We start from the raw sequence: 18,520 nt of genomic DNA, 5'->3' as shown, positions 1-18,520 counted from the left end.
TTTCTGACCTTGGTCTCAGGTTTAAGTATCATTACATGTGGATATACTGTGAAATGTTTTTCTGTACTCTGTCACATTGATGCGGATTTTGAAGGCCTTATTTGACGATTCAAATATATTATTACTAATGTATTAAGATATTCTTATATATTAATATTACAATAATATATTTTATATTAAACAATATATAATATAAAATATTACAATTATCATTATAGTGTTAGTTATAACCCACTTGTGTGTTTTGCATAAATTTGCAGTTTGTGCTTCATGCTCAAAAAATTGAGAGAGATACTTTTTTTTTTCCGTATTAGTTTTTTTAAGAGTTGGTTTTGTAAAGTATTGGTCTTTATTTTTTTTATGAGACAGTTTGGGAAGCAATACTTCGTACATTAATAGAAGGGATGTTTTATATTCTAATACTGGTAATTTCAAGCTCTGTGGAAGGGTATTGTAGGCTATTTGGGAAGAGATTTTTCTGCACCATTGTGTTTCCAGGGTTGTCTTTCTGCTTGGTGGACTAGCCAGAGTGAACTAGTGCCCCAGAAGCCCCAGTGCGGTGACCAGCTTCGCTGCAAGCATGCAGTCCAGTTGGCACTAGCTGCTGACCTTGCTAGGAAAGAGGGATTTACATGAGTTATTTTTTAAAATTAACATTTAACCTATGATTTTGACAAAGTACATGCCATCAGGGACACTGTGATATTTCTATACATGTATAAACTTGTAGATGATGTTCATCCATGTTCTACCTAGCACCCTTTCCCACTCTCCCCTCAGCATCTTTAAAAGGATTGCTTACTGTGTTCTTGTTGGTCTCCCCTCTTACTCCCCCATCTCCAGTGTTTGCTGTTCCATACTCCTATAGGCTGACGTCTTCTTTTTCATATGAAAGAACCTGCAGTATCTTTTTTTCTGTGTCTGGCTTGTCCCCTTGCCAAATGAATGCAAATAACTACAATTTATTGTGTTGTATTTATATGTGTTTGTGTACATGTGTATGTAGGCACATAAGTGCACATGTGTGTATGTGCAGTCCAGAGGTCACCATCAGGTGTTGTTATTCAGTACTATTGACATTTTACTATACAACATAGTAAGCAAGTGTGAGTGTTCATGTTTGTGTATGTGCATGTTCAGCATGTGTGTGTACATATGTATGTGGCTCAGATGTTCCTTGGTTGCTCTCTACTTTATTTTTAAAATTCTTTTTCTGGGTGTGTATATATGATGTGTGCTTGAATGTGTGTGGTATAGCACACCACCTTTATGTGACTTTCAAGAGTAGAATATAAGCTGTCAGTGTGGGGTTTGAATGTGGTAGCTCCAATAATATTAGGCATCTAAATTCTTGATTCCCAGTTGATGGTGCTGTTTGGGAAGTTTAGGAGGTGGTTGTTGTTGTAGGAAGTATATCACTGGAGGTGGCTTTGAGAGTTTAAAGACAGCTGTCATTTCAAGTTGTCTATCTCTGCTGTGTGATTCTGGTTCAATATATGAGCTCATGGCTACCTCTACTGGTGTAGTGTCTTCACACAATTATCACAGACTCTAACCTCTAGAAATGTAAGACAAAGTAAATTCTTTGTACAAAGTAAAAGGATTCCTTATTTTTCTTTAAAGAAATATGTGCAGTGTATTTTAAAGGTATTTTTATTTTTATTTTTGAGATTTATTTATTATGTATACAGATTTCTGCCTGCACAACAGAAGAGGGCTCCAGGTTTCATTATAGATGGTTGTGAGCCACCACCATGTGGTTGCTGGGATTTGAACTCAGGACCTTCAGAAGAGCAGTTGGTGCTCTTAACGGTATTTTTATTTTTATAACCCCTTTATCCAATTTTAGCCTCCCTACCCCTCCTTCCATTCCCCTCTGGTTCTCATAGAGTCCCCCTATTACTTACTTTGAGTTTATATTCTATGTGTGAGATTATGCTGTATTTGTATTTATTTTTAATTATATTTTCTTAATTATTTGTATGCATGCACATTTGGGCATGTGCCATGCCATAGTGCATGTGTGGAGGTCAGAGAAGAGCCTGGGGGGAGTCAGTTCTCTTTTTTTTGTTTACCATATGGGTTCTAGGGATTGAACTCATATTCCCAGGTTTCTGTGGCAAATATCCTTACTCTCTGAACCATCTTGCAAACCTTGATAATTGTCTTTCTGACTTCAGCTTATTCACTTACCATAATGATTTCTTGTTATATCTATTTTTCTGTATGGCACACTTCTGCTTTACATACACACACACACACACACACACACACACACATATGTATATATATGCGTATATGCACTGTAATTTTAAAGAAATATTGTAATGATTTATTTTTATTTTTTGTTTTTAACATTTTTAAAATTAATTCAATTTTTATATATACATTTATATTATTACACATATATCTAATAAACTACATAAAGTCAGAAGAATCATGACACAATCAGGAATTATATAAATGTTACATTCATAGTGTTTTGGCTGTTTGTATTTGCAACCTTGAAGAAAACATCTTTCTTATCTTGGTGCATCTAAAATTCTGAATGCAAATAAATATCTATCATATCTCATCTCTGTCAACTTAAAACATCTATCTAGACCTAAAAACATCTTAACCCCTAAACAACCAAGCTTAATTGTAAAACTAAACTATCTGGTCTTCAGCCCTATCAGAGACTTGAGAAGGAATAAAATTAATTACCTGAGTAAACAGGAAGTGCAGGTTAGCAGCTTCCAAAGTGAAAACAATGACAGAGACAGTTTGCTGCGTTAACAGTCACACAAGACTCTCTATAGTATTGGAGCATCATCTTCAGCCTTCTGGCTCAATATGTTTGACAGACATATTTTTGAGACAGGAACTATTGAGGACTTGCTTACCCTGTCTTGGCAGAGTTTGGCCATCAACTCTGCCTGCACCCAAGCTTGCCCATTTTTAGGCAGAATTCTGTCATTGATACATTGGTTGGTATAGAATTCAAATTTAAGATTATTCTTCACACCCATTAGATGTATTTCTACTCTAATATGAGGTATTGTATCCATACAACTCAAGTAGAATACAAGGTTTACTTCTAATACTTTGAAAGTGCTATTGCAGGCTGTTTAGGATAAATAAGTTATACAAGTTAATTGTTAGTTCATCAAATCATGGTCATGTAGATTACTAGTCTATTTATATTATAAGAATATATATCCTAGGTGTAACAGATAGATATAATTCTATTCATAGATACGGTAAAATAGTTACATAAGGTCTTCCAAAAACCTCAGAGACATACAGATATGACATTTAAAGATGTTTTTATTAAAGATTCATTGACATAAGACAGGTTAACCCCTGTCAATACTCAGACTACCTCAAAGAAGATGATGAACATTTATTTACTGATTTTTTTCAAGATTTATTTATTTATTATAGATGGTTGTGAGCCACCATGTGGGTGCAGGGACTTGAACTCAGGACCTCTGGAAGAGCAGGTAGTGCTCTTAACCTCTGAGCCATCTCTCCAGCCGCTGGAGGCAGTTTCTTCCACCCCCTGCCCCCCCTTCCCCCCCCAGAGCTGAAGACCGAACCCAGGGCCTTGCACTTGCTAGGCAAGCGCTCTACCACTGAGCTAAATCCCCAACCCCTATTTACTGATTTTTATGTTCATTGCTGTTTGCCTGCATTGTACGTCTGTGAAGGTATCAGATCCCCTGAAACTAGAATTCCTGGCTGTTGTGAGCTTCCTTGTGGTTGCTGGGAATTGAACTCAGGTCCTCTGGAAGAGCAGCCAGTGCTCTTAACCACTGAGCCATTGCTCCAGCCCCCATATTTTCTTCATTCATTTAACCATTGGTGGGAATATAGGCTAATTATATAACTTGGTTATAATGAATAGTAAATCGTTGTGTGTTGACTTTGTATTTTTTGGTATATACTCAGGAGTGGTATGCTTGGATTAGATAGTAGTTTTATTTTTAGTGTTTTGAGGAGTCTCTACATGGATTTGCATAGTGACTGTACTAATTTGTATTCCTACCAACAGAACATGAGAGTCTTTCTCCCTTTGTGTTCTTCTAGCATTTGTTGTTTGATTTCATCACAATAACCATTCTGGCTGGAGTGCTGTTAAATCTCAGTTTATTATTGATCTGCATTTCTATAATAGCTAAGGGTGTTGAACATTTTTCATGTAATTATTTGTTATTTGTACTGCTTTATTCATTTTTCCAATTTATTTATTGGGTTATTTTTTGGGTCTTTGATTTTGTTTGGTTTTGTTTATATATCTTGCATATTATTCCCTGGCAGACAAACATCTGGAAAAATGTTCTCACAACTTGGTGGCAGTCTCTTTATGCTGATAATTATTTCCTTTGCTATGCAGAAACCTTTAAATTTAATTTTGATGCGGTCTCACGTACAGTCAGTCCATGCTGGTTAATACTGGGTTGTTCGAGTCATATTCAGGAAATTTTTGCCTCTACCTATATCACTTTTTTGTTTGTGTCTTTGGAACAGATTATTTCACTCCTTGTAATGCTGCCTAGCTTGGAACTCATTCTGTAGATTAGGATATCCTAAAACTCATGGCAAGTCTCCTGTTTATGCCTTCTGAATACTGGGATTATAGGTATTTTCCTCCATGCTCAGATGTATGTCTATATTTTCATTTATTTTTCCATATACTTTCAGTACAAGTTTCAAGCTTTGAAATCTGACATTCGAGCCTTTCATCCGTTTTGAGTTATATAACCAGTACTTGGGGGATTTATAATTTTAAGTGATTGTCTAGGAGAGTCATATATTTTAAATTTGTAAAAATTTATTGAGACTTGTTTGGTGACCTGATATATGGCCAATCCAGGAGAATGTTCCATGTGCTGATAAGAATGTGTACTCAGTAGCTATTGGATGAGATGTTTTCATATATATTCATTAAGTCTATTCACTTTGTTATATGATCCAGTTTACATGTTTGCTTCTTGATTTTTGTTTGGGTGATCTGTACACTTAGGAAAGTGGAAGTTTAAGTCTGTTACATTTACTATACTTGAGTATCTTCCTCTTTATATTTAATAATAATTGCATTATGTATTTGGAAGGTCTCAAGTTTGGAAGATATGTTTACACTTGTATCTTGTTGAATTGGACCTTTTATTAATCAATAATGACCTTATTTATCTCTGTCTATTTTCCTCAATGCTTACATTATCTGATATTATTGTTATTCATGCTCATTTGTTCTATTTTCATCTATATATGTATATTTTTTCTAGCTCTTTATTCTTGGTCTATGCTTATCTCTACCCAGAACTGGTAGGCAGTATGTAGTTTGGCATTTTTTTCTTTTTAAAACTTTATTCAGCCTATGTCTTTTGATTGGCGAATTTAATCTAATCTTATTCTGTGTTATTAATAAGTATGAACTTGTGTCATCTTGATAATATTCTGCTTGTTTTATATATCTTTGTACCTTCTATTTCTTTTAGCATTTGTTTTGTGGTTAGGTAGTTTTCTGATGACCATTTTATTCATGTTCCTTTCTTATGTGTATTTGTCGTTCTAGCAAATTTTGTGCGTTTGTTGGGTTGAATGATAGTCTTCATCATCATTTAATTTCTAGTGCTAGATTTCCTAAAGTTTCTTAAATTGCTCGTCTGACAGTCATAAATTCTTTCTATTTTGCTTGTCTAAATGTTTACTGTAGTTTTAAAGATAATTTTGTTTGGTATAATATTTTTTTCTTTATGTAATTTGACTTATATCTTCCGTTAAGAAATATGCATTACATGTAATGGGCCTTCCATTAAATGTAACTTTATATTTCTCTCTTGTGTTTTAAATTTGTTTGATGTGTGAACATGTCTTTGTGAAGCTCTATTTTTCTACCTTAGTTGCATCTGGATGAAGTTATTGGCTTGATTGTCGGTGCCTACATTTGATGATTTTGGAAAATTTCATCCATTATTTTGGGAAACTTTTTTTAAAGATGCCTTTCCCCCTTTACTTACCTTCTGGAATTACCAGAATCCATAATCACAGACTGGCAGTGTGTTACCTTAATTTTTTAGGCTTTTTCTTCTTTTTCCCTGCCTCCCCTCCTCTTTCTCAACTGTCTTCAGGTACAGAAATTCTTCTGTTCGATTTAATCTGCTATGGAAGCTTTCTTACAACCTTTTCATTTCATTGTTGAGTCCCTAAATTCTAACAATTCGTTTTTTTTTTTTTTTTTTTTTTTTTTTTTTTTTTTTTTTGAGACAAGGTTTCTCTCTGTAGCTTTGGCTGTCCTGAACTAACTTTGTAGACCAGGCTGTCCTTGAACTCACAGAAATCCACCTGGCCAATTCTGATTTTTAAAGGTAATTTCTGTGTAGTGAGTTTTCTATTCATATTCTGCAGTACCTTTCTAATTCTTTTGTATTTGTCTGTATTCTCTTGCATCTCATTGAGTTTCTTTAGGGTCATTATTTTTGAATTTTTCATTCATTTCAGATTTCTTTTAAATTAGAGTCTATTCCTCTTTATTTATTATTTTTCTTTGTAGGCACCATGTTTTCTTTCTTATTTCTTCTGTTCGCATATTGTCACCTGGGCACTTTGTATAATGCTTATTATTTCCAATTTTATGAAATAGGTTCCTAGAATTGCAGAGCATGCATAGGCCCTTCCATACTCACTAGGAGCTAGGCTGAGTAGCCAGCTGCCACTTTAAGGTTAAGGGATGCTATGAGCCCTTCCCTAGATCCTCGCCAGTATATGCAGATGTTTATTGGGGCTGTGGTCTCTGATTCCTCTTCATTTATAGAGTTGGGGACTCCATTGGGATCTCTGTCAGACATAGGTGAGTAAGGGGTTTCGAGGCAATGTCTTCAATCCTCACTGGAAATAAATATCGTGGCTGGTAAACAGGTTTAGGAGGGTTTTACCCACCTGTGTCCTCACAATTATAAAGGTATGGTATGTTAGATTCCAGGTCACATCAAGGGACTGCAGGAAATTGGTGCTTTCCTCTGATTTGGCTGCATATGCTGTGAATCTGATTGGTAGAACGGAGAGGAGTAAGGACTCTAGAAGTCCAACTTTAAATAATAGAGCCCCACCACTCTCCTCTGAATTACCATCCACTCTTTCTACTGGATACAGTTTTCATTTGACTCAGTTTTTCCTCGAAGCTGAGGCTGTCTGTCATTGCAGCTGCCCAGAGAAGTAGGATGGAGAAGAAGGCTTTGGGGCCTGAGTATAGCGTGCAGGGCCTTCCGATCTCCAACGTAGTTAGCTCGGACATAGGATCCTTCTTAAGATGTCTGCCAGCATAATATGAGAATGTTTGGGTGGAGACCTTGAGCTCCAGCTTGTCTATTTTGTATGTTTGCAAGGTGCCAGGCTGTGTTCTTGTGAATGTCACCCAGACTCTTTCCCTTTAAAGCAGCACTGGGAAGTGAGTCTCCTCCCTCCCTACAGAGTTGTGTGGCTCCCAATGCTAGAGTGTGTTTCTCTTATTTTAATAATATCCTATAGTTCTGAATTTTATCTGGTTACCTGCTCTGTACTGTTGCATTCCAGCCCTTTCATACTCCCGTGGATTCAACATTCAGCTGCACATCTGGGGAAAGAAGGACAGTGCTACAACACACCATTACTGAAAGGCACTGGCATATCACATGATACAGACTAATAATTAAGATGTTTCTATAATACCTTCAGCTTCACTGCTTAATCTGTGCTATGTGGCTCGAGGAAAAATATATACTGAGAAAGGGAAGTGATGAATGTCATACACCATAGCAAGGGTTAATTGACAGGTACCGTTTCTTTTATTTTCTTGAGTAAGAGTCTTAGCCATGGAATACTGGAAAAAAAAAAAAGTAACCTGTGGCTCTTTTCTTAAACACAATAGTTTCCTAGTATGGTTGATGTTACTAAGTCAATGGATGGTAGAATTTGAATTATTATTTTTTGCCTTAGCTAATTTGATGTTAGGGTGTTAGGGATGTCTCTCCATGGGAGAGGACTTCACTCACAAGGCCCTAGTTTTGATCTTTAGCACCATAAAAATGAACAACAAAACACTCTCCCCTTCTACTAAGCTCATGTTAGGTATTTTACTGAATTTTCTGAGTACTTGTTTTTACCTTTATCATTGTAGGTCATTATAACTTTATTTAGAAAGATGCTCAAGTCTTGGAGTTGCCTAGATTTTAGTTTCTTAGCCTGCTTTATTTTCCTATGTAAATTTATGTATTCATGAACATTTTTAACAAACCAAGTGTTTTAGACATCATAATGATTAAAAAATTTAAAGGGATAGACCATACTCTGCATAATATTCTAAGGCTGTTCTGTGAACTTCTTTGTCCTCTGTGGTATTTAGTAAGTTAGTATGTTTTTTCTTCTTGCTTTTAGAAGATAGACTACTGTTTGTACAAAATACTTCCAATGTTCTTACACAATTATGTCAAGTGACATCTGGTAGAGAACACTTGGCATTACCAGGTGATTTGTGGGGTGGATTATTGGAAACTCCTATTTATCTCTCAGCTTTTGGACTAGAACTCTCCTAGTTGTGATACAGTGTCCTGTAGAGGGAGGTGGCACCATGGAGTAAGCTTTAACTATGTGGTTGTAATATGGTTGCTTCTCAGGACTTTAAGGATTACTTTTCCATGTGTCTTAGTCAGGGTTTCTATGGCTGTTATAAAACACAGTGACCAAAAGCACCTTGGGGAAGAGAGAGTTTATTTGTTGTACATATCCCAGGTCACAGCTCATCAAGAGAAGGCAGGAACTCAAGGCAGGAACATGGAGGCAGGAACTGAAGCAGACCTTACTAGGTTGGCTCTTTTGGCTTGCTCGGTTACTTTCTTAGACAAACCAGGACCACCTGCTCATGCTTGGCACTATCTGAGAGGGCTGGACCCTACTCTTATTAGCCAGTACTCAGTGAAATGCCCCACAGATTTGCCTACAGGGCAGTTGGGACCATTCTCTCAGTTATGATATCCTCTTCTCAGGAATATGTAGGCTTGAGTCAAATTGAAAAACAAACAAACAAACAACCAGATCACCATATGAGTAATGAAAACATTACTTACTGTGTTACATTATTACATTATTTTCTGTAATGTGTTATTACATGTTGTCTTAGAGTTTGTTTTGTTGTTGTTGATTTGTTTGTTGGTTTGTTTTGGATTGCCTTATGTATCCCTGGTTGGCTAGGAGCTTATAGTATAGACTAGGTTGTCCTTAAGCTGACAGAAATCCATCTGCCTCTGCCTTATGACCACTGGGATTAAAGGGATATGCTTCTCTGCCTTGTGGTGTTAATTTAAAAAATTATCTTTGTTTGAAAAACTATAGATTTAAAGGAAATTGTGTCAATATTGCATAGAAGTTTCATGTACATGTATCCAGATTTCTCCAGTGGTAATCCCTTGCATAGTTATAGCTCAGTATCACAAGGAGGAAATTGACATTAATAAAATCTACAGACCTTAGACCTCTTTGACACTCTTTTGGAATAATATATATAATTTTTGGTAAATAATATATTTCTATGCTATAGCACAAATTTCTCAATTGTTGGTTTAAAATATTTGTATATACTGTGCAGTATTTATAATAATCTGTATGTCAGCTGTCGTCAGCTTATTCTTATATCCAAATGTCTCATACATGGTACATAGAGATTACACAGTTCTACTTTTCCAGCAGACACGATATTCAATGGTGACAGTAGAGGGTGCTGGAGGGACACTTTGCAAAGAAAGTGTTTTCTGCTTCTGATGTACTGGGATTGTTTTTCTTGTTTTTGCCACAGATGTGGGAATGATGTTGGATGCCAGCTGCACACGCACACAGTCTCTCCATGATCTCATACCTTTGGTTTTGGCCAAGTGAGGCACTCATGTGAACTTCTCAATATAGACACAGTGTGCTCTAGGCTCTGTACTACCTTGTTTATGTGTTGGCACCAGGAATCTTGATTTTCTTTGCTCTTCTGCCTGCTACACTTAGCTGCCTGCTTACTGACTTTGCCTGGAGGGTCCAGCGAAGTTTGCTATCCAAAGGGCTAAAATCATTCTGCCTTTTTAGGAAGATCTGAATGTTGGGGAAAAGATTTACCTTCCCTTTCCAAGTCTGCTCTTACTTGGGATGCCTTCTCTTTCTTTATAATTATCCTCCTATTATAGTAAATGATTCTTTTTTAACAACTTTTATTTTTTTACTCTTTTAATTATGTCTGTGTGTCTGTGTTGGGGTATGTGCTCATGAGTGTAGGTGCCCACAGAAGCAAGTAGAATTGTTTTTCCTGGAGTTGGAGTTCCAGGTAGCTGTGAATGCTGGGAGTCAGACCAGGATCCTCAGGATAACAGTGTATGCTATTCACTGCTGAGCTGTCTCTGCAGCCCCTAAGTATTTTTTAAAAATTTTATTTTATTAATTTATTCATATTACATCTCAATGGTTATCCCCTCCCTTGTATCCTCCCATTCCTCCCATTTTCCCCTTACTCCCCTCCCCAATGACTGTGACTGAGGGGGACTTCCTCCCCCTGTATATACTCACAGGGTATCGAGTCTAAGTATTTCTTTATAGTAAATATTTTCTGTTCAAGTTATTGTGTGTTCTATGCCCTTACTGGATTTCAGTTGACAGTTTAAGTGGAGTGGTTTCTAATGATATTAGCCAGTATCATGGATAAAGTTTCTAATACATTTCTGGGGAAGCAAAACAAACAAGCCAAGAAACCCCAAATAATTATTTTAGAAGCCCAACTGATGTATATTGATAAGTTAATCACTACTGTGTGATATATTTTTTTTATCATGAGTTTATTTCATTTTGAGTGTCTCATAAACAGATTTTTTTTTTCATGCCAAAGCAAGAACTATGAAGGTGTTTTATTTTTGCTTTTTGTTTGTTTGTTTGTTTTTGGTCAGGGTACTACAGCATGGTATTTACTTTGGTAAGAAATACAGCTGGCTAATAATGCAGCACCGAATGAGGGCATCCTGCTGTTCTTTCCAAAGCTTTTCCATTTGACATCTGTGGGGACTTTTTAGGCAAATAAATTTTGGAATACATTTATATACTTACAGAAAGAGTGACATTATTTTTATTTTACTAATAAAGTATTGCTTAGTTAAAAACATTTTATCTTTTATTTTTAACGGAAGCATTTAAAAAGGACTTACCTTATGTTTATGTCACATGTGTGCCAGTACCCTTGCGGGGGCATCAGATACCCTGGAACTGGAGGTACAGGTGATTGTGAGTAATCTGAAGTGAGTGTTAGGAACTTGAAGTCAGGTTGGCTTGAATGAGCAGCCACTGCTCTTAACTGCTGAGAAATCTCTTCAGCTACCATAATGGACGCATTGAAGAAGAAAAAGGAATTTACGGAGACTTCTGGAACCTTTGGAAGGGAGAAGGAGAAAAAGCTAATAATTTTAATTTCGTAGGGTTTTAAGATAACTACTTAATGAAGTTAAATGCATGTTTAAGTAATTTTAAAATTAAGTTGTAACTTATTTGTGCATATGTGGGTACACCAGTGTATTTGTTACTTCTCTGTGGCTGTTGTAAGACATCATGACTAAACTAAGGCAACATAAAATAAAACGTTTAAGTGGATTTATGGTTCTGGACAGCTGGAGTGTATGATGGCGGGCTGAAGACACAGCCTTTCCGTGCTGTGGATAATGCTTTTTTCTATTTTCAGTGTACTTTAAGCTTTTCTATTTTGATAATATTTTTTCTCTTTTCTTTAAAATTTATGTTTAGATGACTAACTCCACTAGAATATAGGCAGTTGTTGTTTTATGGTGACTGTTGGAAGTTTTATATAGCTTGATTCAGTCATTTTTGATGGAATTGTTTCTATAAATCTAATTATGTTATACAAAGATTATTGTTTTGAATGACTTTATTTACTTAAATATATTCAAAATATAAATATCAAAATAGGTCTATATAGAAAAAATAGTTATCATGCCTGAATTGCTATTCCTTGAGTCTTTCTTGTAAGTGGTCCTAGACTGGTGTATACAAGCTTAGATTTCGAGAGGGTTTATGTCATTTGTAGAATTGACAGAAGTAACTAATGTGCCTCAGCTATTTGCACAAACACCCACTTTCTTTATGAATTTTCCCATTGTACAATATTAATGTAAGACGTAATTTTCCACATTCTTTGTAATTATTGCTAAAGCAACACTTAGAAATGATTAATCTTAGTGTTTGTTATAGCTTAATGATAAAGCTGATGAAAGTCATTTTTTAGGTAAATATTCTAAGTATTATGGAAGATAGATATTTTTCTTAATGGTAATTGTAAAAGTTACTTATACTTTGCAATTGCATTATACTTTACAGTTCGCTTTCACTGTACATCTTTTCCCCTTTAGCCTGACAGTAACATAATGAGCACAGGTGTTACAGGTGATATTTGTATTAGGAAATGTGGAAAATGAGGCTTTAATGTTTGTGTCTTGATAAGGTCAAGATTGGGCCAATGGGTTATAAGTTTGAGGGTAACTTTGGACACGCAGTAGGGACCTGGAATAAAAGAAAGGAGAGGAGAGGGAGGAGACAACATGACAGCATGGCAGAAAGGGTAAGCACGTCTATAACAAATCTATAATTCACTCATAATTTTTCAGGACAGTAAAGCTACAATTAAAATTTTCATAAAAATCGCAATCTGAGGTTGTATGAAACTAAAGATAGTTGGAAAAAAAAAGAGTTGCAAAACACGTTTATTTTTCAAGACGTATAAAAGGGAATTTATAGTCTTTTCTAATGATCTCCCCACAGGGGCAGACTATGAATAAAAGACCATAGAGTTTTGTTGTGGCAGACATAAGATTAACTTCTAATCCTGTAACTCAGGGCTACAGGGTCACAGTTGTGTTACTTTGGACAAATCACATCTTCCTGAAAATAAATTTTTTTACTTAGCTATATGAGGCCAGTTTGGAAGTACAAATATAGTAATATAGTATACCTGGCAATAAATAGTGGCCACTAAAATGATTATAATTATTGTTAATGGGTTGACATAATTTCATTCTCAGGAGGTTTGATGTCAAATTTTGTTCTATCTTTTTGCATTATTATAGGTAATGTGTGTGTGTCTGCTCTTTGCTTTATTAATGTCTTGTAATGGGCTTGGAATGTATCTCCATTGTTAGAATATTTGCCTGGCATATGCATGAAGTTCTGAGTTCTAGCTCTAGCACCAATATAAACTGAGCATGGCAGCACCGATCTGCAATTTCAGCATTTGTCCGGTGGAGGCTATCTTGGCTGCATAGCAGTTCTAAGTCAGCCTGTAATACATGAGACCTTGTCTCTGAAATGAGCAAGCAAGCAAGCAAGCAAGCAAGCAAGCAAGCTGGCTAGCAGTTAGGAGCATGCTTGTCTTGCGGAAGACCTAAATTTTGTTCACAGCACCTATATCAGGGGCCTCACAACCATCTGTAACTCCAGCTCGGGGACCTACCACCATGAGCACATAGCCCCTGCCACTCCCCCCCACATATTTTGATAATAAAAACAAATCCTTAAAACCAACCAACCAATTAATCATTTTGTATTTACTGGCATCTTACCATAGATAACATGATTGCGTGTTTGCTTATTTTTCTCTCCTGTTGGACTGTGCATTCATTGACAACATAGGTGAGACAACAATTTTCTTTTCAACTTTGCTCACGGAATTAATTAAAGAAAGTTGAATTCTCTGAAATCTCCAGAGAACTATTTAATAATGACATTAGGTGTTGTGTCACTAATAATATGTATGCTAATTCCTGACATACTTCTAACAGCTATTTTTGTGTTGTCCATAAGAAATCTTATGTATTTTATTACTTTGGGAATGAAGTATAATTTTGGGAATGACTAATAGAGCTTGATTAAAAAATGTGTGATTTTATTGCTGGAGGAACTAAAGTTCTTATGTTGTACCTCTAGTTTGCTAGAAGGAAAAGCAGAGTCCCAGGGGTATTAGTTAGGTGCTTTCTCAAATGCCATACTGCTGGCTGGTGGCAGTGAGCTTTATTTATAAGCCAGGAAAGGAGTAGTGCATCAAAGATTACTGAACTAGGTGAGGAGTATTACTACTTAAGGGAAGTCTGAACTTTCAAGGCTCTTTTTGTTGCAAACTGTAATATAGGATTATTATGCTAAGATAATGTCAAAATTGTAGTTTTACTATTATGTCCAAGTGATTGAGAAGTAATAGTATGGTACTTTATATTTTCCAAAACAATTAAAAGAAAAGAGGATATATTAAAAACTGTTGGCAGCATTGGTTTAGGCAGAACCCTTGAGAAATAGATTAAAAAGAATATAGCACTTTTTTGTGTGTGTTTTGTTTTTTGTTTTCGAGACAGGGTTGCTGTGTGTAGCCCTGGATGTTCTGGAATACTCTTTGTAGACCAGGCTGGTCTTGAACTCACAGAGATCCGCCTGCCTCTGTCTGCCAAGTGCTGGGATTAAAGACATGCGCCATCATGCCTGGTATAGTACTATCTTTTTGTAACTTAAAAAAACTTAAAATTCAGGAGCGTGTTTTTAACCCAAGGAGATATTGGAGAGAGCAGAGCAGGCAGGAGAGCATGAGGTAAACCCACCTTGATTGTTCTTAGGACACAAAATGAATACATGAACACCAATTACATTATTAATTATTATTAGCACAAGATAAAACAACAGTAGAAGAACTAATACAGCAAATCATAGAATTAAATTTAAAAATTTGAATATTAGAACAAATTGCTTTTTGTTTTATTCCCAATGGTCCAAGACTTGGTATGGAGAGTGACTACCTGAGTTTATAAGCTTTATTCATGGCTGTAGTCATGGTCTTTGCTGGACACTGAAAGCAAGCTGTGAACAAGGCATTCTCAATCCTCACCCAGAGTATAATCATGATTTACTGGAGTCACACCTGTGTAGAAGACTGTTGCTAGGAAAGCAGGCCTTTGCAGATAGGAAGGGGCAGGTTAAGTGTTGACTAGCCAGCTGTCAGTATAAAAATCAACACTTTAGTTTTTAAATGTTGTTATAGATCAAACCCAGGACCTTGTGTATGCCAGGCACACGAAAGGAGATGCTGGAGAGAACAAAGCAGTGCTACGTATTAACTCCTGACATTTTCCCCTAAATTTTAAAAGTGTTTGATTTAGTTATATTCTTTACTTTATTCTTTATGTAAAATTCTGCATGGCATATTTTTATACTTTGGGGTTCCTGTGGTTAAAGCACTCTGTTAAGTGTGAATGTGCATTAGCAGAGTGACGCTCAGGACAGGGCACAGGGCTTATTGAGTTTCAAGACTTATTTACTAGCAATATAAAATTGAGTGTATTGTTTAACTGATCTGTATGTGGCTTTGCTTACCCATAAAGTGGAGCTAATTATAGCCTAGTAATTTTTAAAAAGCTGAAATTTAGAGCTTATAAGAACCCTTTTCAGCTGGGCGGTGGTGGCGCATGCCTTTAATCCCAGCACTTGGGAGGCAGAGGCAGGCAGATCACTGTGAGTTCGAGGCTAGCCTGGTTTACAAAGTGAGTCCAGGACAGCCAGGGCTACACATAGAAACCCTGTCTTGAAAAACCAAAAACCAAAACAAAACAAAACACCCTTTTCAAATAAAGTAGTGTTGGTAAGATTCGTGAAGCTACATTAGCACCAAGAAGCAGTGGCAGAGGGTAATCATTACTAATTATGTTCTGGGTAATACTGTCACCAGCATGGTAGCGCAGTCAGTAATGAAGCTCACGTAACTTGATGTTCTCTCAGCTGAGCATAATGATGGGAACATGCTATGTGGTAGACATGACTCTTAAGGATCAGGGCACTAAAATTTTATTTTGTTATCTAGCTTGATACAGAGAGACCACAGTGTCTTTTTCTTATTTTAAAAATACTTAAGAAAATCTTACCTGGGTCGATTAATTATGACCCATCATTTTGGAATAACTACTAGGCAAATAAAATCTTTTATTTTTCTGTTTACTTTTACTATCATATTAATAATTTAGTGTCGCTTTTAGGGCTATTTCTGATCTTGGTTACTTTTTTGTTTTTTGTTTTATATTTTATTAACTTATTCATATTACATCTCAATTGTTATCCCATCCCTTGTATCCTCCCATTCCTCTCTCCCTCCCACTTTCCCCCTACTCCCCTCCCCTATGTCTGTGACTAAGGGGGACCTTCCCCCCCGCCCCATGCTTACAAGGTATCAAGTCTCTTCTTGGTAGCCTGTTATCCTTCCTCTGAGTGCCACCAGGCCTTTCCTTCCAGGGGATGTGGTCAAATATGGGACAGCAGAGTTTGTGTGAAAGTCAGTCCTCAGTCTCTATTCAGCGGTGGAGAATGTCCTGTCCATTGGCTAGATCTGAGTAGGGGTTCGAAGTTTACTGCACGTATTGTCCTTGGCTGGTGCCATAGTTTGAGCAGGACCCCTGGGCCCAGATCTGCCCATCATAATGTTCTTCTTGTAGGTTTCTAGGACCCTCTGGATCCTTCTATTTCCCCATTCTCCCATATGTCTTCCAATAGGATGTCCTCCCCTCTGTCCCACTTTCCTGGTAAGTGAAGACTTTCATGAGACATATCCCTTGGGCTAGTGTACAGATATAAGTGAGTATATACCATTTGAGTCTTTCTGCTTCTGGGTTAACTCACTCATTATGATCATTTCTAGTTCAGTCCATTTGTCCACAAACTTGGTTACTTTTATATGTGAAATAAAGACCTAAGAATTTTGACTACTTATTTTTATGATTTGTATATAATTTTGCATGTATCTTGGTTTCTTACTTATTGTGTTATAGAAAAAGCAAACCGATTTGTGAGTACAAAACTCAGATTGTATAGTTATTATAAATAGGCTTTTAGCTCACTGGGCTTCTGTATTCTTCTTTATACCTTATTTTTCCTTTTCTTTTCCCCAACATTTTCAGATGTTTTGGAATGTTATTAAGCCCAGGTCGAAACGTGAAGAACAGTGACATGCATTTACTGGATATGGTAATGACAACCTTAAGCATCCTAATCAAGTACAGAAGACAGTTATTTTATATTTTATTTTAAAATTTTGTCATGTTGTCAGTTGTTTATTTTAATTTTGTGATGGCAATATTAAAATTGGAAACTCAAACTTAAAATTGCGGATGCAGGAGAGATTAAGAAAGTTTCTATGTAGACAGTAGGAGAAAGCACATAAAAGGACGTAGCTGTGACAGTGCCGGTCTCCTTCATCTGTTTAGTTTCTTAGGAAGATGTCTTTTCCTTGAGACTAAAGCAACAGAGTGCGCATCCCACTTCTCATTTAGTTAAAGCACTGTCAGCTGTAGCTCTGTGATGACATTGTTTCCTTAGAAGCATTTCCCTTGAGTTTGTCCTTAGCAATGGAAACTGGCTCGATTTCTTTAAGAAATGCCATTAAAAGATTAATGAGCCAAGTGGTGGTGGCACACACTTTTAATCCCAGCACTCGGGAGGTAAAGGCAAGCAGATCTCTGAGTTCGAGGCCAACCTGGTCTACAGAGTGAGTTCCAAGACAGCCGGAGTGCTACACAGAGAACCCTGCCTCAAAAATAAAAAACAAACAAACAAACAAATATTAATTATATACACTTGGGTGGTGTTTGTTGTGAAGTAGCAAGGCATCTTAACTCTTGAACAGAAATGCCTTCAGTTGTTGCCACCAGTTAGCATTCCCTCTGTGATTTAGAGTTACAGAAATGTATCAGGGTAAGGATAAAATTCCTTACTTTGTGAGTTTATATTTTTACATTATATATATTTTCTGTCAACTGTGTCTCATAAGTGTAATTAAATATCACTGTGGGAAGTTTTTCTTTTAATTATTTCATGGAACTTAAATTAGCACTAATTTTATAGCAATACTGCAATGCTTTGTTCAAAATTTTGAGTACCTAGTTGTATGCCAGCATTGTATGAAGTATTGGGGTTTTAGGTTTGTGTAAAGTATAGTTCTTAGTAGCTGTGGGCACTTTGTCTTGTGATGGAATCAGGTCCTTTAAGTGTATACTTGCAGCAGTGGTTAAATGCTTTCTTCAGTGTATAGTGTGTCATGGACATAGAGAGGAAAGACTGCCTTGAGAGGTCAGGTGAGGACAGCCAGTTAATATCGAACGTGTAAGCATAAATTAGTTATTTATCCATCTCTCTTTTACCCTTCTCTACAATGTTGGCTTTCCAAAAGCAAGCCATAGCATTTTGGATCCATGAGAATTCAATGAGAAGATCATTTTGGGAGTACTGAGGAATTGGAAAACTATTAAGATATAAGGTTCTAGTTAGCTCTTTCAGAATCTAAAGGGTTAAGAAGAATCATCGCTAGAGATTCCCCCCACAAAAGCTAAAATCAGATTATAGAGTTATAAAACTTGTGTGACCCTCTGAGGCTCCTAAGTCACACCTTTGAGTCATCGCTGTCATATTCATATTCCTAGAAAGAGAAGTGGGCTCACTGCACAACAAA

At 36.4% G+C, this 18,520-nt stretch overlaps 1 protein-coding gene across 3 annotated transcripts in view; it reads left to right on the top strand.

Moving 5' to 3' along the window:
- The window catches only part of Rabgap1l (RAB GTPase activating protein 1 like), a 583,034-nt gene that overhangs the window by 86,875 nt on the left and 477,639 nt on the right, over positions 1–18,520 (top strand). For all 3 annotated transcript variants that reach the window (XM_051147664.1, XM_051147665.1, XM_051147666.1), the window contains exon 8: positions 16,974–17,040. In XM_051147664.1, coding sequence (XP_051003621.1) covers positions 16,974–17,040 — 67 coding nt within the window. The remainder of the gene's footprint in view (positions 1–16,973; positions 17,041–18,520) is intronic.

Source organism: Acomys russatus, chromosome 6 (genome assembly GCF_903995435.1).
Source record: "Acomys russatus chromosome 6, mAcoRus1.1, whole genome shotgun sequence".
Classification (NCBI taxonomy): Eukaryota; Metazoa; Chordata; class Mammalia; order Rodentia; family Muridae; genus Acomys; species Acomys russatus.
This window is presented reverse-complemented; position numbering and strand designations above follow the sequence as displayed.